Source organism: Sardina pilchardus, chromosome 4 (genome assembly GCF_963854185.1).
Source record: "Sardina pilchardus chromosome 4, fSarPil1.1, whole genome shotgun sequence".
Lineage (NCBI taxonomy): Eukaryota > Metazoa > Chordata > Actinopteri > Clupeiformes > Clupeidae > Sardina > Sardina pilchardus.
Genome location: NC_084997.1, coordinates 515,094 through 538,385, shown reverse-complemented (window position 1 = coordinate 538,385; position 23,292 = coordinate 515,094). Strand labels below are relative to the sequence as shown.

General features: G+C 38.7%; 1 protein-coding gene across 17 annotated transcripts in view; it reads left to right on the top strand.

Moving 5' to 3' along the window:
* Nucleotides 1–23,292, top strand: part of mycbp2 (MYC binding protein 2) — a 306,540-nt gene that overhangs the window by 140,754 nt on the left and 142,494 nt on the right. For 16 of the 17 annotated variants that reach the window (XM_062533688.1, XM_062533704.1, XM_062533694.1 and 13 more), the window contains 16 exons: nt 247–438; nt 864–1,070; nt 2,603–2,740; nt 2,899–3,077; nt 3,974–4,116; nt 6,263–6,363; nt 10,808–11,026; nt 11,505–11,727; nt 11,812–11,930; nt 12,818–12,905; nt 14,520–14,569; nt 14,795–14,967; nt 15,382–15,526; nt 16,218–16,454; nt 22,765–22,820; nt 22,908–23,023. In XM_062533688.1, the coding sequence (XP_062389672.1) occupies nt 247–438; nt 864–1,070; nt 2,603–2,740; nt 2,899–3,077; nt 3,974–4,116; nt 6,263–6,363; nt 10,808–11,026; nt 11,505–11,727; nt 11,812–11,930; nt 12,818–12,905; nt 14,520–14,569; nt 14,795–14,967; nt 15,382–15,526; nt 16,218–16,454; nt 22,765–22,820; nt 22,908–23,023 (2,386 nt within the window). The remainder of the gene's footprint in view (nt 1–246; nt 439–863; nt 1,071–2,602; nt 2,741–2,898; nt 3,078–3,973; nt 4,117–6,262; nt 6,364–10,807; nt 11,027–11,504; nt 11,728–11,811; nt 11,931–12,817; nt 12,906–14,519; nt 14,570–14,794; nt 14,968–15,381; nt 15,527–16,217; nt 16,455–22,764; nt 22,821–22,907; nt 23,024–23,292) is intronic. The other variant, XM_062533690.1, reaches the window with a different exon arrangement.

Here is a 23,292-nt window from a genome sequence, read left to right as displayed (position 1 = left end):
CATTTCAGTGCTTCCAACTCAGTGGATGTAAGTGGGTTAGGAGTAGGATTTCAAGTGATTTTGCAAAAATGCTAATTCCATACCCTACCTTTAAGTTGAGATTTACACTAAATCATTTATTTAACTGTTACTGTATTGAACAAAATGCTGATGTTAAATGTTTGCAGAAGAAATGCAATGGCACTTTCATTCATATGGCAGCACATTTAAGATAAAAATGGAAATGTCTTCTTTTTTTCTGTGCAGAATGAAGAGAACTTAATGGGTATGACAAGTTTCCGTGAGGTTCTTGAAAAAATGTTAGTGATTGTGGTGCTGCCAGTAAGGAAGAGCCTGAGGAAAGAGGTGGAGCTCTTCTCCCCGCACTTGGTGTCCAATACCTGTGGATTGCTGGCCAGCATCGTCAGTGAGCTTACTGCCTCAGCTCTTGGCTCCGAGGTGAGGATTTCTCTTGGTAGAGTAGGCTTTTACTCAGTCACTTGCAGCTGCCCTGCAAAAACTGATATCTAACCCAGTGTTATTAATCTTACATCAATATCAAAAAATCTAGTTGGTTTTCAGTGGAAAGGAACTTACCGAACGCTTTTTCGTAAAATCATTTGACTTGATTTGATAAGAGTTTGACTTATTTGAAGACCTCTCATCCTGCAAACAAGCAATTTTGCAAGAAGTCTTATCAAAAGAAATTTTCTCAACACACTGGCAGATATATTTGCTTGTTTCTGAGAATTCTTAAAGAAGTCAAACTTCTTAAATGAAGTCAACTGTAGATAAACTGTTTTTGCAGTGTAGTCACATTTGTTTAGAATGTAATACTGTTTTTCATGCATGGCTCTGACTAATCTGACCTCTGATTCTTTCAGATGGACGGGCTGAACTCTCTGCACTCTGTGAAGTCCTCACCCAGCCGCTTCACTAAAATGAGCCAGGGCCGCAGCTGGAACACAGGCAATGGTTCACCTGATGCCATCTGTTTTAGTGTTGACAAACAAGGGGTGGTACTGGTGGGATTCTGTGTCTACGGTGGAGGTGGTATTCATGAGTACGAGTTGGAGGTGCTTGCTGATGATGTAAGAAACTAAACATTTTGAATACCTTAACAAAGCATGCCTGATATTCACTGTACTTTGTGACTTGTAAGAAGTAGATTTCAGTACTAAGCTCCAAGAGGCTGCGTGAAGATTGCATTGCCCTTGTAGTTGTTCTGAAACCACTCTTAACTACAGTTTGGCAGGCCTGAAATGTTTTCATAAACAGACAGTAGTACAATAATGAATATAAAATCAACATTAATAAAGACTAGTGCAGTGCCCGTTCAGACATGCTATTCCTGTAGAATACCCATTGCCCAATTACATGCCCGCAGGTAAGCCTGCTTTAAAAATAGCATGAAAGCCTATGTGTCTTATTTTACTGATATATTTAACAGTATCTTGTGCACTATTTATCCAAACAATGTAATTGGCGCTGCACTTACTCGTGGCTGTAGCAAGACACCTGTTCATTTTCAAATCAATCGGACTAATGGTTGAACAGATAATGACAATAACAGACAAATAGACAGACAGACGTTCCTGTAGCATGTTGGATGCAACGTAGTGTTGTGTTCTATTCAAAGTTGCAACGTGTCAACCCAGTTTGCATGTAGTGAAGTTACGTTCGTAGAGTTAACGTTTATATCCCTCATGTATATGTATGTTAACGTTTATTTTCCTCATGTATGTAGTCTAAACTCAACTCAGGAGTAGGTTACGGGTCAGTCTGTAGTCAAGCAGCAGCCATGGAGTGTGCTGTTGTGTGCAAGGGGAGTGGCTACAGTGTTGAGAGATTAAGACACAACCGGCAATTGCAGCTTCTGTGGCCGATATATGTGCCATTTTTTATTCTGATGAGTGGTTCGAGAGTTATGCGTGGAACAGACAGACAGAGTGACACACAGACAGACATTCCTTCAAGAATATAGTGAAGATACACAAGGAATGTTTTACAGCCATTCACGTATGAATATGGTTGACAGCAACAGACATAAATAGACATAGACATGACAATAGTGACAGTAGATGCTGAGGTAGTAATGTTGATAGTGCTGATGATATGCAAGCAATGAGCAGTACAGTGCAGTGGACAGACAGTAAAAGGTGCAAACAGTGCGTCAGTGCATTCAGTCCTAGAGAGAGTTCGAGCTGTGATTGAAAAGCCTGGCAGCTGTAGGGAGGAAGCTCAGGCGATGCCGGGACTTCACTGCTCTTGGGAGCCGTAGCCTTCTCCCAGAGGGGAGCATTTGGAAGAGGGCGGAGCCTGGATGTAAAGGGTCCTCCATGATCTTTTTTGCCCTTTACCCTCCAGGCTGGGTAGGGTGGTGCCAATCACCCTCTCAGCTGTGCGGATCACCCGCTGCAGTTTGGCCTTGTCCTTGGCTACTGCAGCGGGGAACCATGTGATGATGTCCTTGCATTTATAGATAGATTAGTAACATTTGGTTAGATTTTATTAGATAAGCAGTTTTTGCAGAGTGTAACTCATAAGCACGTTCTATTGAACCAAGTCACCTTCTCAACTAATCGAGTAGCTAATCCGTCCATTCTTTCTCCCATTCAACCAGGCCCAGACAGAACACCCAGGAGATTCTGCCCACTCCCATAGATGGACATCCCTGGAGCTGGTCAAAGGCACTTATAGCACAGATGATTCTCCTAGTGACATTGCTGAGATTAGGCTTGATAAAGCCATTCCCCTCAAGGTAACACTTCTTAGAAATACTTCTCCCTAGACTAAAATGACCATATGTATAACAATGCCCTCTGTAGTCATGTACAGAACATTACATTACATTTGGTTGATGCTTTTTGTAGGAGGATGTGTATTGTGTGTATAACAATGTACTCTTCAATCTTGTAGGAGGGTGTGAAATATGCTGTCCGCCTGCGAAACTACGGCAGTCGCACTGCTAATGGTGATGGTGGAATGACCACAGTGCAGTGTTCCGATGGAGTTGCTTTCACCTTCAGCACCTGCAGTTTGAGCAGTAATGGCACCAACCAAACACGAGGACAAATCCCTCAGATCCTCTACTACAGGTGAGGATGAAATATATTTTGGTTGTCCAACAAAGGCTTATATGATATTCATAATTTCAAACAGGGATGCAACAGTTTTCTGCACTGACACAAACTGCATAGTACAGATGCTATGGGTTGGGTGCAAAACAGAGAAAAAGCCAACCTTGAAGTGAAACAATTTTATTCTGAGAAAAAGATATTGGCCGGGTTTCCCAAAATCGTTAAGAAGCTCTTAAGTCCTAAGAACTTCTTAGGAGCGTTCTTAGAACATTCTTACAACGCTCCTAAGAAGTTCTTAGCACTTAAGAGCTTCTTAACAATTTTGGGAAACCCGGCCATTATCGATAAACTCATCAATTATTATACACATTGGTATGCCCATGGTTGAAGCTTGATTTGTTTTAGGGGCTATACTACACTACCACCGCTCCTTAATCACTACACTACTACCACTGTATCTTTATAATCATATAAAGAGACTTATAGAACCTTGTGCATTCTCTTGAATTCATTTGACTTAATTTAAGAAGAGATTGACTTATTTTCAGTCTCATCCTGAAAACAAGCAAATTTGTCTGCCAGTCCATTAAGCGAATTTCTCTCACAGTGTTGACCAAATTTGTCTAGATAAGACTCCTTAAAATAAGTAAAGGTCTTCTTAAACTAAGTCAAAATTATCTTATAATTTCATATCACTACCAGACCCTGAACACAGCAATATGTTGAACTAAAGTAATGGCTGTCTATTCATCATACTGTAATTTGCCATCCAGTATAGCACAGTCGCAAATGTCTGCAAATGGATCACTCTCATTTTGTCATTAGGTGATGTTTTTTTTCTGGTATATATGAATCATCATAAAAAAAATGAAAAGAACAGAAAGTTTAACCATTGCCATGTGTTGTGTTTACAGAAGTGAATATGATGGTGACCTGCAGTCTCAGATGTTGAGTAAAGCCAATGAAGAGGATAAGAATTGCAGTCGAGCTTTGTCTGTGGTTAGTGCAGTGGTCAGAGCAGCAAAAGATCTTCTTCACAGAGCATTTGCAGTAGATGGTGAGTATTTTTCATTGAACCTCGTCATGTACAGTGGGGAGAACATGTATTTGATACCATGCTAAAGTTGCCTAAAAAGAGAAATATAAAATCATCATTTGACAATTGATCTTATTGTCTTAATTCAAAAAATGAGTAAAAATCTAATCGCTAAGGACACCAATTTTCTTTGTATTTGAAGAATGTATCGTAAATAAATAAATGTTCTTCCTAAAATGCTAGGGGGGCATAAGTACTTGACCCCTATGTTAAATTCCCATAGGAGCAGGAGGATTTTTTACATGTTTTTATTTTTAAAGGCCAGCTATTTCATGGATCCAGGATATTATGCATCCTGATAAAGTTCCCTTGGCCTTTGGACTTGGCCATTATTATTATTATTATTATTATTATTATTATCATACATCATTATTATGTTGTTCTGTTTGTATCTCGCTTTGGACAAAAGCGTCTGCTAAGCACCACCACCATAACCATAACCATAACCATCATCACATACCCTTCACCATAGCTAGAGATGGGCATGGTGTTTTTTCCAGTTGGCCTATTAGCCGGCTTCACACCGTCGGGCCAGCTTGGGCCAGGCTAACTTCGGGCCAAACTGATGCTAATAGCCCGGGTCCACAAGCCTCACCTTTGCGTTCAGACTGTCTGGCCATTAGCCTCTCCTCGCTTGTGAAAACTTCACCATTACCACACCTTTTCAAGCAGGATAAGCAGAAATCCAAGTCCCGTATCTCTTTCCTATGCTGTGCTGTAGAAGTCAGTCACCATTTATTGTCCGTTTGTGTCACAATATTAGCCTAATTTCTATACAAACCAAAATGGTGGATTCCTAAAGAAACGCATGGCACAGACAACATACGTGTAGCTAAATGAGTTATGTAACATAAATGACATTTTACCTGACTGGAAGAGCAGTAAACATTTGTAAGACTGTGTGTACAATCCATAGACAGAAAAATCCGCATGGCTATTTTATAATTTCCCAACGAAAGGGGCTGGAGTGCATGAGTGAGTTGTCCCGGCAACGCGATTTCCTGTTCTAAACAAACAACCTGCAATGGCACTTTCTATTGTTCTGTTCTAGAATCTTTGATTTTAATTGCCTCACCATGTTTAAATTAATTTTAAGCGGTGAAAATCACTAGCCTAGGCTACATGTCCAGGCGTTTATATATTCTTCTGGTGTACTAAAAGGATAAGTTTGCGCTAGCATGAAAAACAAAGTTTATAATGTAACGTCAACCTGGGCTAATATTTAAGGATCTTTGGTCGAATCAATAGCAGAAAACACACTGGCAGGAATAGCCTAAATTAGTGGGACGCTTGTCTATGTTAGTTAGTTTTGTCTGTTCATTTTTTACTGTGAACTAACAGATGATTGATTGTCTGATTTACAAGACAACAGAAGTAGATATCCATAAATCCCTCTGTATTTTTTCTCCCATGTAATATATTAACACAATGAAAAAACTATTTTGATCCTGGCTTTATCCAAAACTCAGATTATGTATTTTAAAATATATGCAAATTACCGCATATTTAATGAGATAATGCCTAATTTGCATATTGAAACATTAAATTACAAAAAACTTGTAATACTTTTTTTTCTTATTGTGGTGTAAGTAATCAACTTGGGAAGTTTCATAGTGATATCTGCTAGTTAAAAATGTTACCCTAATCACCTGTAGTGTCTCGCCTTAAGGACATCGATTTTCTTTGTGAATGAATAATGTAAATAAATGTTTTCCTTAAAATACAGGGGTCATAAGTATTGGAACGCCCATGTTAAATTCCCATAGAGGATTTTTATTTTTATTTTTAAAGGCCAGTTATTTCATGGATCCAGGACACTATGCACCCTGATAAAGTCCCCTTGGCCTTTGGAATTAAAATAACCCCACATCAACACTATACCCTTCACCATACTTAGAGATTGACATGGTTTTATTTCAGTTAGCCTATTAGCTGGTTTGAATTGCATTGAGCTCAATGAGAATGAAATGGTATGGTGAAGGGTACAGTGTTCATGTGGGGTTATTTTAATTCCAAAGGCCAAGGGGACTTTATAGTAGCAAATATCAGTGTTTCTTTCAATATTATATTAAAAATGTTCTACACTTTGTGTTGTTTCTTTCTGCAGCAGAGGACATCCCAGACCTCCTGAGCTCTTCCAGTTTGTTTTCCATGCTTCTTCCCCTCATTTTAGCCTATATTGGCCCGGTTGCTGCTTCTGTTCCAAAGGTAATAGAATTGTTTTCTGTCAAGTCTTACGACCTACCCTTAATTCTATGTCAACTGGCCAACTGGTGACTACTGAATGGACATAATGTGAGCATCCATTGACAGTAATACTCAAAATACAACAGTGTTTTCCAGACATTGAAAATGCGACTAGATATAGTTTCATGCATGAGTCATGTCAACTGACCCAGGGGTCCTCCACAATAAATTCTCAACTGCATTGTTACATCCTACATGTGGTTCATATAGTTTACAAGCATTGGAGCTGGAACTTAACTGATCATATTAATAAAAGGGTGAAATGTCAGTGTTGGCATTTACGTAAGATAATCAAAAATCTAGAGATTGGCATAGTCGGCAGGCCAAGACACTAAAAAAAACTTTTGATGGCATTTTTTGTTAAAAGTTGGCAACCATGCTAGAAGTTATTAGTAGGGTCTGAGGTTCCAGAATCCAGTGGTTGCCAAAATCATATTTATAATTTAAGGTCAAATTTGAAGGTCAAAAAGTTGGAAACAATAGATTTTAATGGTTTGTCTTTTGGGGGGGCTCTATTTTCATGACATCCTTTTTAAAAGTTGGCAACCATGCTAGAAGTTATTAGTAGGGTCTGAGGTTCCAGAATCCAGTGGTTGCCAACATCATTTTTATAATTTCAGGTCAAAAGGTCGAAAACAATAGATTTCATGGTTCGTCTCTTTGGGGGTCTCTATTTTCATGATATCCTTTTTAAAAAGTTGGCAACCATGCTAGAAGTTATTAATAGGGCCTGAGGTCCCAGAATCCAGTGGTTGCCAAAATCATTTTTATAATTTAAGGTCAAATTTGAAGGTCAAAAGGTCGAAAACAATAGATTTCATGATTCGTCTTTTTTGATTTCATGATTCGTCTTTTTTGATTCGTATATAAAAGGTATAAACATAGGAAACGACATACACAAACTAGCATTATATGCAGATGATATCATAGTTTATTTAGCAGAACCAAAAGAAACAGTACCAGCGTTAAAGAGAATAATTCAAGAATATAGCAAATTTTCAGGATATAAGTTAAATGAAAATAAATGTGAAGCATTAATAATTGGGAGAGATATTAGACAAGAGGTGAAAGATTGCTACTTTAAATATAAACAGAAGATCAAATATCTTGGTATCTATATAAGTAAAAATCTGAATGATCTGTATGACAATAATTATGGTGCATTGGAGCATAAAGTAAGGCAAGACTTGAATCGATGGAGAATAATTCCTGAAGGAATGTTGGGAAGGGTGGAAGCGATCAAAATGATGGTCCTTCCACGATTTTTATTTTTGTTTTAGGCATTGCCACTGGTACTTCTAGAATCCCAGTTTAGAGTATGGAATAAAATGATCTCTAATTTTATTTTGAATTATGGGAAACATAGAATTAAGTTAAATTCCTTAACTAAGCAAAGGGAAGAAGGGGGTTTAGGGGTGCCAGACCTGCAAAATTACTTCTATGCAACACAAATCCAAACAATAATGAAATGGAGGAACATGGCATTAGAAACTAAATGGATTAATATAGAAAGAGAACTCACAACGGTGTCTTTGGGGACCTTACCTTTTTTGGACTCAAAGACTCAAAATTTCCACACAGGGCAACATTTTTGCATTTTGAACACCATAAGAACTTGGAAACGAATTTGTAAAAAAATAAATATAAAGACAGACTGTATGCATCTCAGAGAAATGGCACACGACCCAGATTTCCTACCAAATAGAATGGATCATATTTTAGATTGCTGGGCAAAGAAGGGATTAACAACATTTGCACAAGTTATGAATAGAAGTATAGTAGATACATATGAAAATATAGCTTCTAGATATGACTTGGATAAAAGACATTTTTTTAAGTTTCTACAGGTAAGAAGCTATGTTAAGGAAAAGTTAGTGGAGGAAATAGAAAATGATTTAGTACAATATTTAATCCACAATAGGAATAAAGGTAAGGGGAATCTTTCAAAAATTTACAAAATATTACAAAAACTAACCGCTTTAAAGGCTGAAGTTAAAGAAAAATGGGAAAAAGAGTTAAAAATTGATATTACAAGAGAACACTGGAGATCTTCGTTAAAAGAAAACTGTGCAATAACACAATCAATATATTGGAATGAATTTGCTTGGAAAGTACAACAGAGATTCTTTCTTACACCTGACAAATGTAGTAAATTCACCCAACAAGGAACTAGTTGTTGGAGAAGCTGTGGAGAACAAAACGCAAACTATAGTCATATTTTCTTTTTCTGCCCAGCCTTAGAAACATTTTGGGAGGAATTTGGTGAAGCAATTAAATTTATTTTTGATTTACAGCAGAACGTAACAACAGAAAACTTACTTGGTATTAATTTGTCTGCCAAAATGGAACCTAAATATGAAATATTATTCAATATACTACGACTATCTGCAATAAAACAAATAACCAGGAGTTGGAAGCAAGCAAAAGCCCCAGACTTAGGTAAGTGGCACAACACAATAGAAAACATTTTGGAAATGGAGAAACTCACTTTTAAAATTAGGAATCAGCTTGGCAAATGGGAAAACTTATACCCGGATAAAATAGTACACAAAATAACAAATGACTTTAATAATATAAGATGATACAATTTAATTAATAATATTCCACACAGGACATGATTTGCTTGTATGCAATTAAAATAAACAGTTAACAATACTTGTAGGCTTAAATACACTGACCTCACACACATACACACGCACACACACCCACACCAACACACATGCACACACACCCACACCCATGTACACATAATGTACAACAACGAATATCCCCTCCCCGCCCCTCCCCCTCAATAACAACTACAACTTTACACGCGCACGCACACACATGCACATACACACACACACACACACACACACACACCCCCCCCTTCTCGGTTTGTATCTGTATTTTTTTTGTTGCTTTATCCTTAATAACAAAACAAAACAAAAAATGAATGCAATGTAAATTAGTTGAAGTAAGTGAAGTCTGTACTGTATATATGGACAAACATGCAATAAAAGTACTAAAAAGAAAAAAGAAAATAGAGCCCCCCAAATCGACAAACCATAAAATGCATTGTTTTTTACCTTTTGACCTTCAAATTTGACCTTAAATTATGAATATGATTTTGGCAACCGCTGGATTCTGGAACCTCAGAGCCCTCTAATAACTTCTAGCATGGTTGCCAACTTTTAACAAAAAATGCCATCAAAAGTGTTTTCTAAGCACATTTCCTGATGTTGGCCTGCCGACTAATAGTGCTTTTTCCAGTAGGCCTATTAGCCTGTTTGATGCTTATTGAGCTCAATGCAAATCAATCAGACTAATAGGCCTACTGGAAAAAGCACCACTTTTCAGCGCTAGCCGGGAAGACAAATAAACAAACTCTTTGGTGGGAAAAATCACTAGATACTGTAAGTAGTTCTAAGTATTTTAGTATTATGTTTGCATTTTGTTCGCTTGGTTTTGTAATATTACCGCTGTAGTACTGCAGGTTGTGCGCAACAGAAGGTACGTTTACACTGGACAGCACTTTGATCATTTGCCCGTCTTTTTTGCGGTTCGGCTCGAGCACTTATACAGGATGCTGCACATTGGGGGTCAATTACCCTACAACAAGATAAAGTCCGAGGAGTTGCAGCTTTATTTAATTACCTGCTGCTAAAACTAAGCATATGTTTCCAACATAAACTCTGATCTGGTCGCTAGCTTTTTCTCAGCTTCTAGCCATCTATCTGCGTTGAGTGTTTACTCCATATGAGAACTCACTGTTCCTGGCCACTCACTCGCACCTCAATAACGTCACGCTTTAAAGGAGTCACACAGAGGCCTAGGCTACTGCTGTTGTTGACTACTAGCCTACCACTGAGGACTATTATGTCCGTCCTCACTGGTGGTAGGTACAATTAGTGCAATTAAATGATGCCTATTAAATGTTGTCCCCTATTAATATGTCATTTTTTTCTCTAAGAGTAATATTATCGGTTATCGTAGCGGTATCGGCCACAACAAAATGATAAATATCGGTTATCGTTATCGGCCCTAAAATTCCATATCAGTGCATCTCTAGTTTTTAGTATGAAGAAACGTACCTAGTGCTCCCTTGTTAAATTATTTGACTTAATTTAAGAAGAGTTTGACTTCTTTTTAAGACGTCTCATCCTGAAAACAAGCAAACAGATCCTAAAACCAAGCAAATTGGTCTGCCATTGCATTTTTAATCTATATATGTGATTAATAACTCTTAGATTTCAGATTTTATTTTTGAAGTGTGGTTCATATCTAAAACAAAGACTATTTCCCAAAAAGTGTACTTCCAGAAATGTGTTTATCCGGACTTGCAATTCACTGGATGCACAAAAAAATAAATACATTGAGTATCTGTCTAGATATCAGTTTCATACATCTCCTCATATTCTTTCAGGCTGCAGTTGAGGTCTTTGGACTGGTTCAAGAGTTGCTTCCAGCAGTTTCTGCTTTGAACCAGAAGTATGCCCCACCAATGTTCAACCCTAACCAGTCAACAGACAGCACCACGGGCAATCAGCCGGATCAGGGCCTGTCAGCATGTACTACGTCCAATCACTATGCTGTCATTGAGAGTGATCATCCCTACAAGCAGGCCAGTGTCACTCAGTACAAGGTGAAGCATACTTTCAATAGCCTTTAGTTTATTTTTCACAGTACCTTCAGATGTATTATAGATGTATCATGTCTGTAATAATATATTTTTTTGTAGAAATAAGATGAATTCAAAACATTCCTTTGTAATTCGTCTCTCCTGCTCTTTCTTTCACTCATTCTGTATCTATTCAAATGTATTTCTGAACTTTTATCAATCAGTCAATCTGTCTATTTATTCCTTAACCCATTAAGACCGAGAGTGCCCATTAAAAATGCTCTCTAAAACCTAAGCATTTCTGAAAACCATCTCCTAAATCCTGAGGGTTTTCTGAAAATCAGAAAACCACACATCTTTATGTCTCAGCCTCTGCACTGCAAAAACTGCTTATCTAAAAAATCTTTTAAAAATGTCTTGCTTGTCTTTTGTCTTGTATGTGTTAACTTGACTAATAGAACAGAAGTGTAAGTGTTCTGTTTTTAAACTTCTCTCCTTTTAGGTGTCCTTCCCAGACTGTGTGAGATGGACAACAATTGAGTTTGACCCTCAGTGTGGTACAGCTCAACCAGAGGATGTGTTACGACTGTTCATCCCATGCCGTTCATTTCATTTGTCTAGTCTTTCCTCAAAACCACTTATTCAAGAAGCGATCAACTCTTGGACTGAGCTGAAAAGGTTTTGTGGCTCCACTGGCTGGCCGACCTCAGTTTTGGTTTTACCAGGTATTACCACATTGATACAAATGTCATATGTGTGTTAAAAAGGCACTGCTGTGATGCTCATGCCACTATGTTTTTTGTTTTCAGGAAATGAGGTCCTTTTTTCCCTGGAGACTGCCTCAGATTATGTGAAAGACGAGAAGGCCTGCTTTTATGGCTTTAAGTGCATGGCAGTGGGTTATGAGTTCAATCCTGCCCCTGATGAGGTTAGCAGAAAAGTCAGTTGTCACAAATATCTACTGAGGCCTTTTTATCATACAAGACAGCTCCATTTGGCTGTTTTTGCACTGTTTATTATTGCACTGCTCAACCACAGTACATTTCTCCAGCTGTAGTAGGGGCCAACTTTACTGTTGTAAAATAATTCCCTATCAGAAGTGACCATAGATTGCACCATTGCTTTTTGTGATACAACATGCTGTGCACATGAAACTATCATTCATGTTATGTGTTGGGTCCCAGCCTTCTATTCTAGCCATTGGCAATCACAACTTTTTTGTATTCTGCTAATTCCTGTACAGATCAATTCAAGTGATAAAACATCATTAAATAACAGGAATATTGGAGCAAAATTATTGTGATTTGTTCTGCATCAGTAAATTTGGCTTTCCTTTTCATAACAAGCAACATTGTTGTTTTTCAGAGTGCGCCATTGATAAAGGAACACGCCATTTTACAAAATTGTTGTTGTTGTTGTTGCCGTGCTTTTACTCACGGCATGCTATCTGGCAACAAAGGATTCCATTCACTATGCTAAGCTAACCTAGTGGGGCCGCTGCCAGACTACAGCAGTGCATGCATGGAGACTAAATGTTTTTTGCTCACTTATTGAACTCTAGGGGCGACATAGAATAACCCAATTGTATAAAACAGTGGCGTGTTCCTTTAACAGGCCAATCCTGCTGTGCCATCTCTGCTTCAATAGCTACTGCCATCAGAATAGGATGAGGTGGAGATTGTTCTGGCAACAGCCATATCTCTTCTGCTGTCTGAAAAAAACCCTTACCAACATTCCAACTGCTTCACCCATTTATTCTCATAAATAAACTTTGTGGTGAAAATGACTGATGTAACCAAGTCTCTATGTTACCAGGGCATTATTCAGCTTGAGAAGGAGCTAGCATACTTGGGTAGTGTGTGTGCTGCAGCCCTCATGAAGAAAGATCTTGCTCTGTCCACAGGTAACTCATAGAATAATGTAACCTTATTATGACTAATGCAACCTTATTATGAATAATGTGACCTTATTATGACTAATGCTACAGTACAGTAAGGACATAAATGTCCATATTGATGATATTCAATCCATATTCAGTCCAGACGTCTGCATGAAACCTGGTGTGCTTGTAGCCCCACGTGTGCGATACAGTAATTCACAGGCTCATTAATTTTGTGAATAGACTCATTCACCGTGTGTATACAGTATTTCACTCTATATAATCTATTTTCACTCACTCACACACACTGCCAGGGTGACAGGCGTAGGCATACCATTCACTTTGAAATCATTGGTCCAGCCTAACCAATCACATTGATCAGGGATTCCTAATGTTACTAACTGATAAACGCATAGGAAGATAGAGAAGATAACCCCAGAGTGCCAGCAATCTTGATCAATGACTGCGTTTACTTTACATGAACTTAAGTAGCCCGGTTATGATCGGGAAGTATCCCGGTTTTGTATTTGCACATGTAAACATCATATCCCGATTTTAGAACCCCGGATATGCCCTTATCCCGGTAACGAGTATCTTGGTTATGCTAGGTGGCGTACTCCGAGAGAAACCGGGATACTGTTCCATGTAAACACCTTATCCCAGTTTCTCAGGCAAAACACGTATTGCATTAGAAACCGGGATACAGAGTGCTAATAGAACTTTATTGTTGGTAACCGGAATTCTTTTAATATCATGTATACAGGGATATTAATAACCGGGTTTCTCTGTGTTCATGTAAACACCATATCCTGAATATGATCAAAATCAGAATAAGCCTCATAACCGGCATGTAAGTGCAAGTGCATGTAAAGTGCATGTAAACACAGTCATTGTTGATTTTTTTTTTAAAGCCACAGCGTATTCTATGTTATAGCTATGGACACTATGGCTTGTTTGAAAGGTGAGACTTTAAAGCTCTCAGTGGGTTATTTCCACATGCATCTGTTCCTGAGAAATCCAAAGCTAAACAGTGGCTAGTTTTCTTTTCTAGAAATGGAGATATAGCGTCTTTCATGAAATATGAAGTGTTGCCTATAAAGTTTCCGGGAAGTGACCTGGCGAGACTGCCACCTAGTGATATGATAAACCCATGAAAATGGCCTGGTTTTGACCTGACGTGCAAGCGCCACTGATTCGACCCAAAGCAGCAACCATCAAAAGCTGAGTTATGATAAAATGTAGAGATGGTGCTTTTTCATGAGTTTTCGATTGTCATCTATTTCAGTTCTAGTCATCATAGAGTTCCAAAAATCACACTTAAGGTTAGAGTGTCTATTTTCGTAATTTTTTCTAAAAATGCATATGGGAGCAAAAAACACAATGCGTTTTTGGCACTCAAAGTGTTAATTGGTTTGAATGTGCAAATGTAATGTCAGAGTGGACAGACATTTTAGGGAAATGGAATGCAATAGAGCACGTACCGCTGTGAGAGTGTAAAACAACTGTGGGGATCATAATGCACGCGCACCACTGTACGATATGACTAGATTAATTGCATAGCTTTTGGTTTATGGCAAGAGGGTTTATTTAAACCCTGTTTCCACATTAATATTTTAATGCAATTTGATTAACCTTCAGGGAATGATCTTGAGGATGATCTTGAGATACTTGAAGAGGCCTCTCTTCAGGTAAGTGACCTCACTCAAATTATATTCACACATACGCACCTTCACATTATAGCAATTATACATTGTGATATAATGTTTATACTATTCTTATCGTGTGTGTGTGTGTGTGTGTGTGTGTGTGTGTGTGTGTGTGTGTGTGTGTGTGTGTGTGTGTGTGTGTGTGTGTGTGTGTGTGTGTGTGTGTGTGTGTGTGTGTGTGTGTGTGTGTGCGCTCTGCTTTGTTAGGTGTGTAAGGCCCACTCTGGAATCCTAGGCAAGGGACTGGCTCTTACTCACTCCCCCACTATCCTGGAAGCTCTGGAGGGAAACCTGCCTTTACACCTACAGACCAATGAGCATTCTTTCTTGGAGGACTTCATTACGTGTGTCCCAAATTCCAGTGGAGGCCGACTGGCCAGGTGGACCTCATCTCAAACATACACACACTTAAAAGTATACTCATAGATTATGGGTAAAAACAGAGATGCAACTTTAATTAAATAAAACAGCAAGATAATATGGAAAATTAATTGATATAATTGTGAGCAGTGATTATCAGAGTCTATGTAAATCAATCCTATCCCAGGGGAAAAGTGAGGAATTATAAGCAAACCAAATTGCACATTTTTAGGTTAAGTAGATATTGACGTGTGGAAGTGTTGGTCATCAAGGAACAATACAAATATAAATGTGTGTGTGTGTGTTTACTGTTAGGTATATGATGGATATTATTATTATTATTATTTTTATTTGTGTATGTGTCATATACAGTTCCTGTGTATTTTCTGGCCTTTACTCACAAGGCTTTTCTAATGTATACTTTCTTGCCTTAGATGGCTTCAGCCAGACTCCTACGCAGATCCACAGAAAACCGCTCTCATCCTGAACAAGGATGACATCCGTTGTGGCTGGCCCACCACGGTGGCAGTGCAGACCAAAGATCAGTATGGAGATGTGGTGCATGTGCCCAACATGAAGGTTTGTATTTGCCCATTTGTGTTTGACAAAGAAAAATATAAATTATGTGAATGATTAACCTTTAGCGATGCAAATTGTGTCAAATTCACACTCCTCTATTGATTTACATGTGAAGTACTCCTCATACAGGTATCACACACACATCACGTGTAAGAGCGGAACCTAAGCTTTCCAATGACATTGGCAACTAAACATGTGATAAACAGTTCACAAGAGCAAGTAATGCTCAACTTACATGACATTTACATTCTGCACACCTGCACAACTCTTATGTTGTCAAATTCCAGAAAATCCCATCAACAAAATTTTTACTTGATGGTAAAGGGAAAGTATTATCAAAGCATAATTTCACAGATATGGTTAGCCCAGGCTGTTCTGAAGAAGCAAGATATAGCATGTACAGTATAGTTGGCCATTACTGTGACCAAGATAAGATCTTAAAAGTGAAGGTAGTAACATTACGCTGAAAATAACCTAGGTCTGATGTGGTTAATGGTTGATAAGCTCCCATCTGGTATTTGTGAAAGTTTACACGCTTGTTCTGCACTTTATTGTGAAGGAAATATTACTGTTTCATAGATGCCTTCACTGTGGAAATAAAACTCTGTGAAAACCTTTGTCAAAACAAATTATATACACAATTCTAACATTAAACATTATGCTTTCTCATTGCATTTTCTCTGCCATGTAGGTGGAAGTAAAGGCAGTTCCTGTGTCTCAGAAAAAACCTCTTCAGCAGGAGAACATGAGCAAGTTTCAGCGACTGCCTGGTTCCACCCCTGCATCTTCCATTTCCTCCTCCCCCTCTGCCTCTTCCAGGTCTGGGACAGACCTCACCTTTGGAGGGCTTCCTCTCCCCAAGCTGGAGGCCACCTATGAACCAATGATAATTAAAGAGGCACGTTATATCGCCATCACCATGATGAAGGTGAGATGAAGTTTTCTCTGTTTTCATAGTTAAGTAATCATTTATTGATTTTGCCATGCACCAGTCACTTAACATTAGGTTAGTACTCAAAGTAACACAATATATTGTGATGTAATCCTGTATCAATACACATGGCTCTGGCGAGGAAAAACTTCCTAGAATTATAGATACATATAGGAAGAAACCTCAGGCAGATCCACAGATCCATGACCCATCTGCCTAGAGTCAGTTACAGGACAGTAAGGTCATTTAGTGTCAGAAAGTTCAAATATTCCAGTGTAGGGAATGAATTGTGCATAGGGGTTTGGAATTGTCTTAAGGAAAGTAGTCGGTTGCTAGAGTGAGTGGACCTGGAATCCGGACAAGGGACAGCAACAGGCGATGATAGGGCAGTCATAGGGATGGGACTTAAGGTGTGATGAGGGCCAGGCACAAGGATGGCTGATGACTGGTAATGGTCTACCTCACAGGTGAGGTATAAGGAAAGAAAGAGAGATATACAGTGGGTTAGTATTACTATAAGTCATGATGATTAGTATTAATAACTATATCAGTGATACTATATAATGTTATATGATAGAGGCAGAGAGGGAGAGTTGAGAGAGAGAGAGATGGGGAGCAGAGGGAGTTGAACGACAAGCCAGAGAGAAGAGGTAAGAGGGAGAGTTCAGAGAGGGAGAGGGAGAGAAGAGGAGTTATATGGCATGAGTGACACATGAAAAGTCCATGACAGCGCTATGCTATAGCAGTATAACTAAGGCATGGTGGAGAGTAGTCAACACCAGCGCAGATATGGTCAGTGGCCACCATGGGACGCATGATTGAGGTGCTAGTCACACAACCACACAACACAGGTGGTCCATTCCAATTGTTGTACTGCTGTAACAACTTGTAGGGTAAGCTAGGCCTCATTTAAAATGTTTAGGGCTGGGCAACGATTAAAAGTTTTAATTGCATTAATCACATGATTTCCCTGATTAATCATGATTAATCACATTATTATACGCAAAACTCAGTAACAAATTCAAAAGTAGTGTATAGCACATTTTTTATTTTAAATGTTCTGCCATATGAATGAAAGTGCCATAGCATTTGTTCTGCAAACATTTAACATCAGCATTTTGTTTATACAGTAGCAGTTAAATAAATTATTTAGTGTAAATCTCAGCTTAAACAATGTAATCAAAACAAATACACACAATTTGAGATGGAAGAAATACGGATTTCAATGTTGGACTTCCTGCTTTCAATGATGTAAAAATCATCATTTTACATCATTGAAAGCAGGAAGTCCTATTCATGGGTTTCATTGAAATCCGTATTTCTCCCATCTCAAGGCAAACTGAGGGAATGATGCACGACCATTCAAAAACATGACTGGTTTTCTAAAGATACAAAGCTTAATGCTAATCTGTGAAGTGTCCCTTTAACTTGCCCAGCCCTAAAAATGTTATATGCCAACACGCTATAAAACAGCCATAGCTTATATCATGTACAACTCACAAAGCCATTTCACACGCTTGCATAGGCTACATACCAAATGCATCTGCTAACGAGCGGAGGGCATAGTCTAACATCAGAGACAGCTTGTAGAAATGAGCACTGCTGTAACAAGTGGTTAAAAATGAGCAGTTTGTATGGCAATGATCAAGACAGCAAAAACTAGACTAATAATGATAGCCTACCAGTTATGACCGCCGTGCAGCGAAGTCATATAGTTTTAGTAAAATATCCGTCAAGGATTCCCGGGAGACTGAAAGACAGGGGTGCACGAAACTTGGTGGGCACGTAGCCCCACATGGATAGCATGTCGCCATTGTTTTTCGTTTTGATCCGTCACTCCACCGCCGGACTGGACCCCCGAAAGGAGGGTAGGGCGGAAACGGTTTTCGATGAGCCAGTTTTTGGAGAACCATAGAGCGTAGGAGGACCACCTTTTTTTCGTATGTTGGTCTTAAGGGGCCATGTCATCGCATCCCGTAACCACTCATTTCATGTATAGCGCCACCTAGTTAAACATGAAAAAGCAAAAATGAGGTGTTGTATTTGCAGGTATTTCTGACCTGACATGGTCAAAACTGCACGAAATTGGCAGTGTAGGATCATTAAGACACCCTCTGAATGCATGCCAAGTTTTGTGGAACTCTGTTCATGGGGGGCCATACAAAAAATGAATATCTTGAGAACCATAGAGCCTACGGGCCATGCCAACCCATCCCATAACCACTCATTTAATGTATAGCGCCACCTAGTCAAAAATGAAAAAGCAAAAATGAGGCATTGTAATCACAGGTATCTTTGGTTGACAGGTTCAAAACTGCAGACTGTACACTATGCATACGCATGCACAAACACATAAAAATGCAGGCACTTACACACACGCATGCACTCATGCACAAACACAGACAAACTCACACATGCACATACATACATACACACAGGTACACGCACACTCACACACATGCACGTACACACACACACAGACACACCCACATACACACACAGTAAACAGGCAGGAATAAGCATGCACACACGTACAAGCATGCACACACACAAACACGTACACGCAAGCATGCACACACACACACACACACACACACACACACACACACACACACACACACACACACACACACACCATTACTCACACACACACACACACACCCACTCACAAGTGAACATGCACACACACAGACACATAAAACACATACACAAATGCAGGCAAGCAGACGCACACACACACACACATCCCATTACCCCCAACACACACACTCTCAAGCAAAAACTCACAGACAGAGAGGCACACATACACAAAAGCAAGCGCACACATGCACCAATTTACATACAAAAATGTTGTAGCAGGGGATGGAGTAGGAGATGGAAACAAATTGACAAGCGTGATTTATTTTTGCGGAGAGAATGTTCAGGACCGCGCGACGGTCATATTTTGTACCACCTTGGGGTACATCTAGTTATTTTACCTTTATAAGGTCCACAAAAAAATTCAGAGCTCCACTTTGGACTACTTAAGTTATGAGGCATAACACAATGTTAACGCACCAGGCAACGTGAGGCAAAATTATGACATAATACTGTTTTCAGCAGCATGGCCTGTGTATGGTAAGTTGGATGCAGCTCATGATAATATAGCCTATGGGTTCAGATGCTTAAGCATGGCCTATTCTAAAAACTTCCATTTCCGTGAGTGGATGTCATATTTTTTCATGCAAATCTGTGCAGTGAGAAGCTCTCTGTTCACTGCTGTAGTGAGATTGGATTATTTTTAGTTCAGTGTGACATTATGGGACGGTGGTAAGAAGTGGGGATAGCTGCCTGTGAGGAGTTGGCACTCTTGAACACCTGGGAGAGTCTGCTCTTACCTAAACTCTTTGTAGCTTCGGCATTAGGCCTATTAACGAGACTTATCATTGGCAGCAAGATCATCCATTCTGTCAGCTTTTTCTGTTCGTCGTTCTATTGTGACATCAATGGAACCCTGCAAAATCATTATTTGATTGATCAGGAGCTTTTTTGCACATGCGAAATTTCGCATCAAACAAGACCCTTGTGAATATTCATTGCAACTCATAGTGCACCATTGTGCAACTGTGTGCACCGGTGTGTACAGACTAATAAGAACATGTGTTGTCATTTTGTGTGAATATTTCGTCTGAAAAATCAGACTCTGTGTGTACAGGCCTTAAGGATCTACCATACATGCTAGGTCAAATTGTAGATCCTATTCTTCAGTGGTTCCATGTTGGTGGAATGAGTTGCCCAGTGCTCTCCGTTCCAGCAACAGCTTTGGATCTTTTAAGAGGGGTCTTAAGGCATATTTATTTAATATGCACTTAGTCCTTTGAGTTTGTGATGTGTTATGGTTTGTATAATAGTATTGTTTTGTTATAATTTGTCTATTGATAGAATTTGAAATTTATTTTGCTATTGTCCTTAAATTTAGCCATACCATGCTTTAGTTATTATTATCATATATAATTAACTGAGTGACTTATTTGATTGCTATTCTCATTTCACTGTTTTATTTCTCATTAGGTTAGTGCTTAAAATTATTGTTCTACTGATAATATTACTATTCTCCCTAGTTTGTAATTGTTCACTGTTAATTTAATTTGTATTGTTATTTATTTGTATGTCGCTTTGGACAAAGGCGTCTGCTAAATAACCATAGCCATAGCCAAATAACCATAGCCATAGCCATAGCCATAGCCATAGCCATCTAGGCTTTCTGTAAAAGGACAGTGCTAGCACAGACGTACAGCAAGGGTATAAAAACTTCAGGAAGAAACATGTCATATCTGTGTTATAATATAACATCATATACTGTAAATATAATCTCTATACTATTATTACAGTGCATGAAAATGCACTGTACTGTTCTTCCAAGGCTTCTTATCTTTATTTTTCTTCTTCTAACGCTCGCAATTCAGCTTCAACCGTTTAACGGAAAAAACGTCATTCAAACGTTGTTGCGTAGGTCCTGCTTATGCCATGTGTGCTTTGTATTTTTCAACTTTGTAACTTTTATACTTTTTGAACTATTAAATAAAAACTATTAACAATTTCCCCATAGACTTAACATTGCTCATTATGACATCACGGCAGCAATTAGAATGTTACGCCAGGTAGCCAGTCCAGGTGCAGCAGCTCTCTCTCTCTCTCTCTCTCTCAGGCTTTAAACATACACTGGCTCTCTTGAGACTACATTTTCTGTTCCCTATATCCTCTGCGCACAACTGTATCAACATAAGTCTTCCTAATTCTTCCTAATTAAAAATTTTTTTAGATTATTTTTTGGGCTTTTTATGCCTTTATTTGGACAGGACAGTAGAGAGAATGACAGGAAGTGAGTGGGAGAGAGTTGGGGTGGGATCTGGAAAGGACCACGGGGCGGGAATCGAACCCGGGTCGCCAGCATATGCTATATATAGGTGCAGGTGCCCCAGCCAGTTGCGCCACTGCCGGGGCTCATCCACCCATTCTAAACAGTCTGCCTATCAACATCATTTAGACTATCTACATTCAACTTTTAAACAATCTACTCTGTCTCAGGCTTTTAGCATACACTCTGGCTCTCTTAAGACTAGCCAGTTAAATTGATTACACCTGTATCTGTATCCACTACTCTCAGTAGAGAGCTGTGTCTCTCCATTCTACAAGAATATAAGGCACATTCCATCCAACTTTCTATCCATTCATCTTCTTCAGACCATTCAATCATCCACCCATTAAACTGTCTATCAACATCCATTAAACTCTGTGTCTATCAACATTAATTAGACTATCTACATTCAACTTTTAAATTATTTACTCTGTCTCAGGCTTTAAGCATACACTCTGGCTCTCTTAAGACTAGCCAGTTAAATTGATTACACCTGTATCAACTGTCAGTTTCTCTGGCTTTAAGCATACAATCTCTCTGAAGACTACATATCCTGTTAACTGTTTCCTCTGTCCACAACTGTTTCAAAATAAAAGTCCTCACTGCAATAATACACTATTAAATCATTTAACCATTGAAACTCCTCAACTATTTAACTGTTCAACCATTCCAACTGTCAGTTATCATCAACTATGCCTCCAGTCAACTACATGAAACCTCCATGTACCTAGCAACCAACATAGCAAACATTAAAATTAAGCGTTTATGACCGTTTCCATAGCAACCAACATGATTATACTACTGTAACTTCTTTATTCCTGAAAGTGGCCACCATGGATACCCTAGCAACAAATATTTCAATATATAAGTCCTCACTAGCAAGTTAGCTAGTTAGCATGGTTAGCATAGTTAGCATTTTTAGCATAGTTAACATTTTTAACATAACTGCTAGAAATCATTAGCTAAGTAAGCTAATCAACCTGGTTAGCATTGATAACAAAGTTAGCATTGTTAGCGTAGTTAGCATTTTTAACTCAACTGCTAGAAATCATCAGCTAAGTTAACTAATCAACCTGGTTAACATTGTTAGCATTTTTACCATAACTGTTAGAAATTATTAGCTAAGTAAACCAATCAACCAGGTTATCATTGTTAGCATATTTAACATTTTAACATACTGTACCTGTTAAAAATCATTAGTTACGTTAGAACTGGAATGTTTAAGCTTTAAACCGTCTACATTCACACTATGAACTCTCTTTAAACTATGCAACCACCATGTTTACCCTAGCTACACCGTGACCTTAGTAACCATATCTACATTATCTATCTATACATTTTTGCATTTTCATGCACTGGTAATTCCTTGGAATTGCATTTCTAGTTTTGATATGCTTTCTTTTCTTCCAGGCTTATGAAAACTACTCTTTTGAGGAGCTTCGCTTTGCCTCACCTACGCCTAAGAGGTATCACTTAAGCAGCAGACATTAATTAATTTAACCATTATAATTGTCCTAGTCCCTGATATTTGTATTCCATTGTGTATTCCCAAGGCCAAGTGAGAACATGCTGATCAGAGCCAACACAGATGGGACCTACAGTGCCAACTGGACCCCTGGAGCCGTTGGTCTTTACACTATCCATGTGACAATAGATGGCATAGAGACAGGTAATGATGGCATCACCAGCTTCTTCATTTTGCAAATTGTAGGCTGTGTATGTGTTTTAGCTTATTTCAAGATTGGCCTTAGAAAGCCATGTGAGATTTAGAAATTGCTGTGTATATGGGTGTTCTGTTCTAGAAGTTGCACTGCAAAACCTGCTTATCTAATCAAATCTAACCAAATAATAATATAAAAAAAAGTTTTCAGTATAAAGACTCTTAACTGAAGTTAACTTTTTTTTCAAGAGAAGGTTGGGTAAGTCTATAAGTCAGCA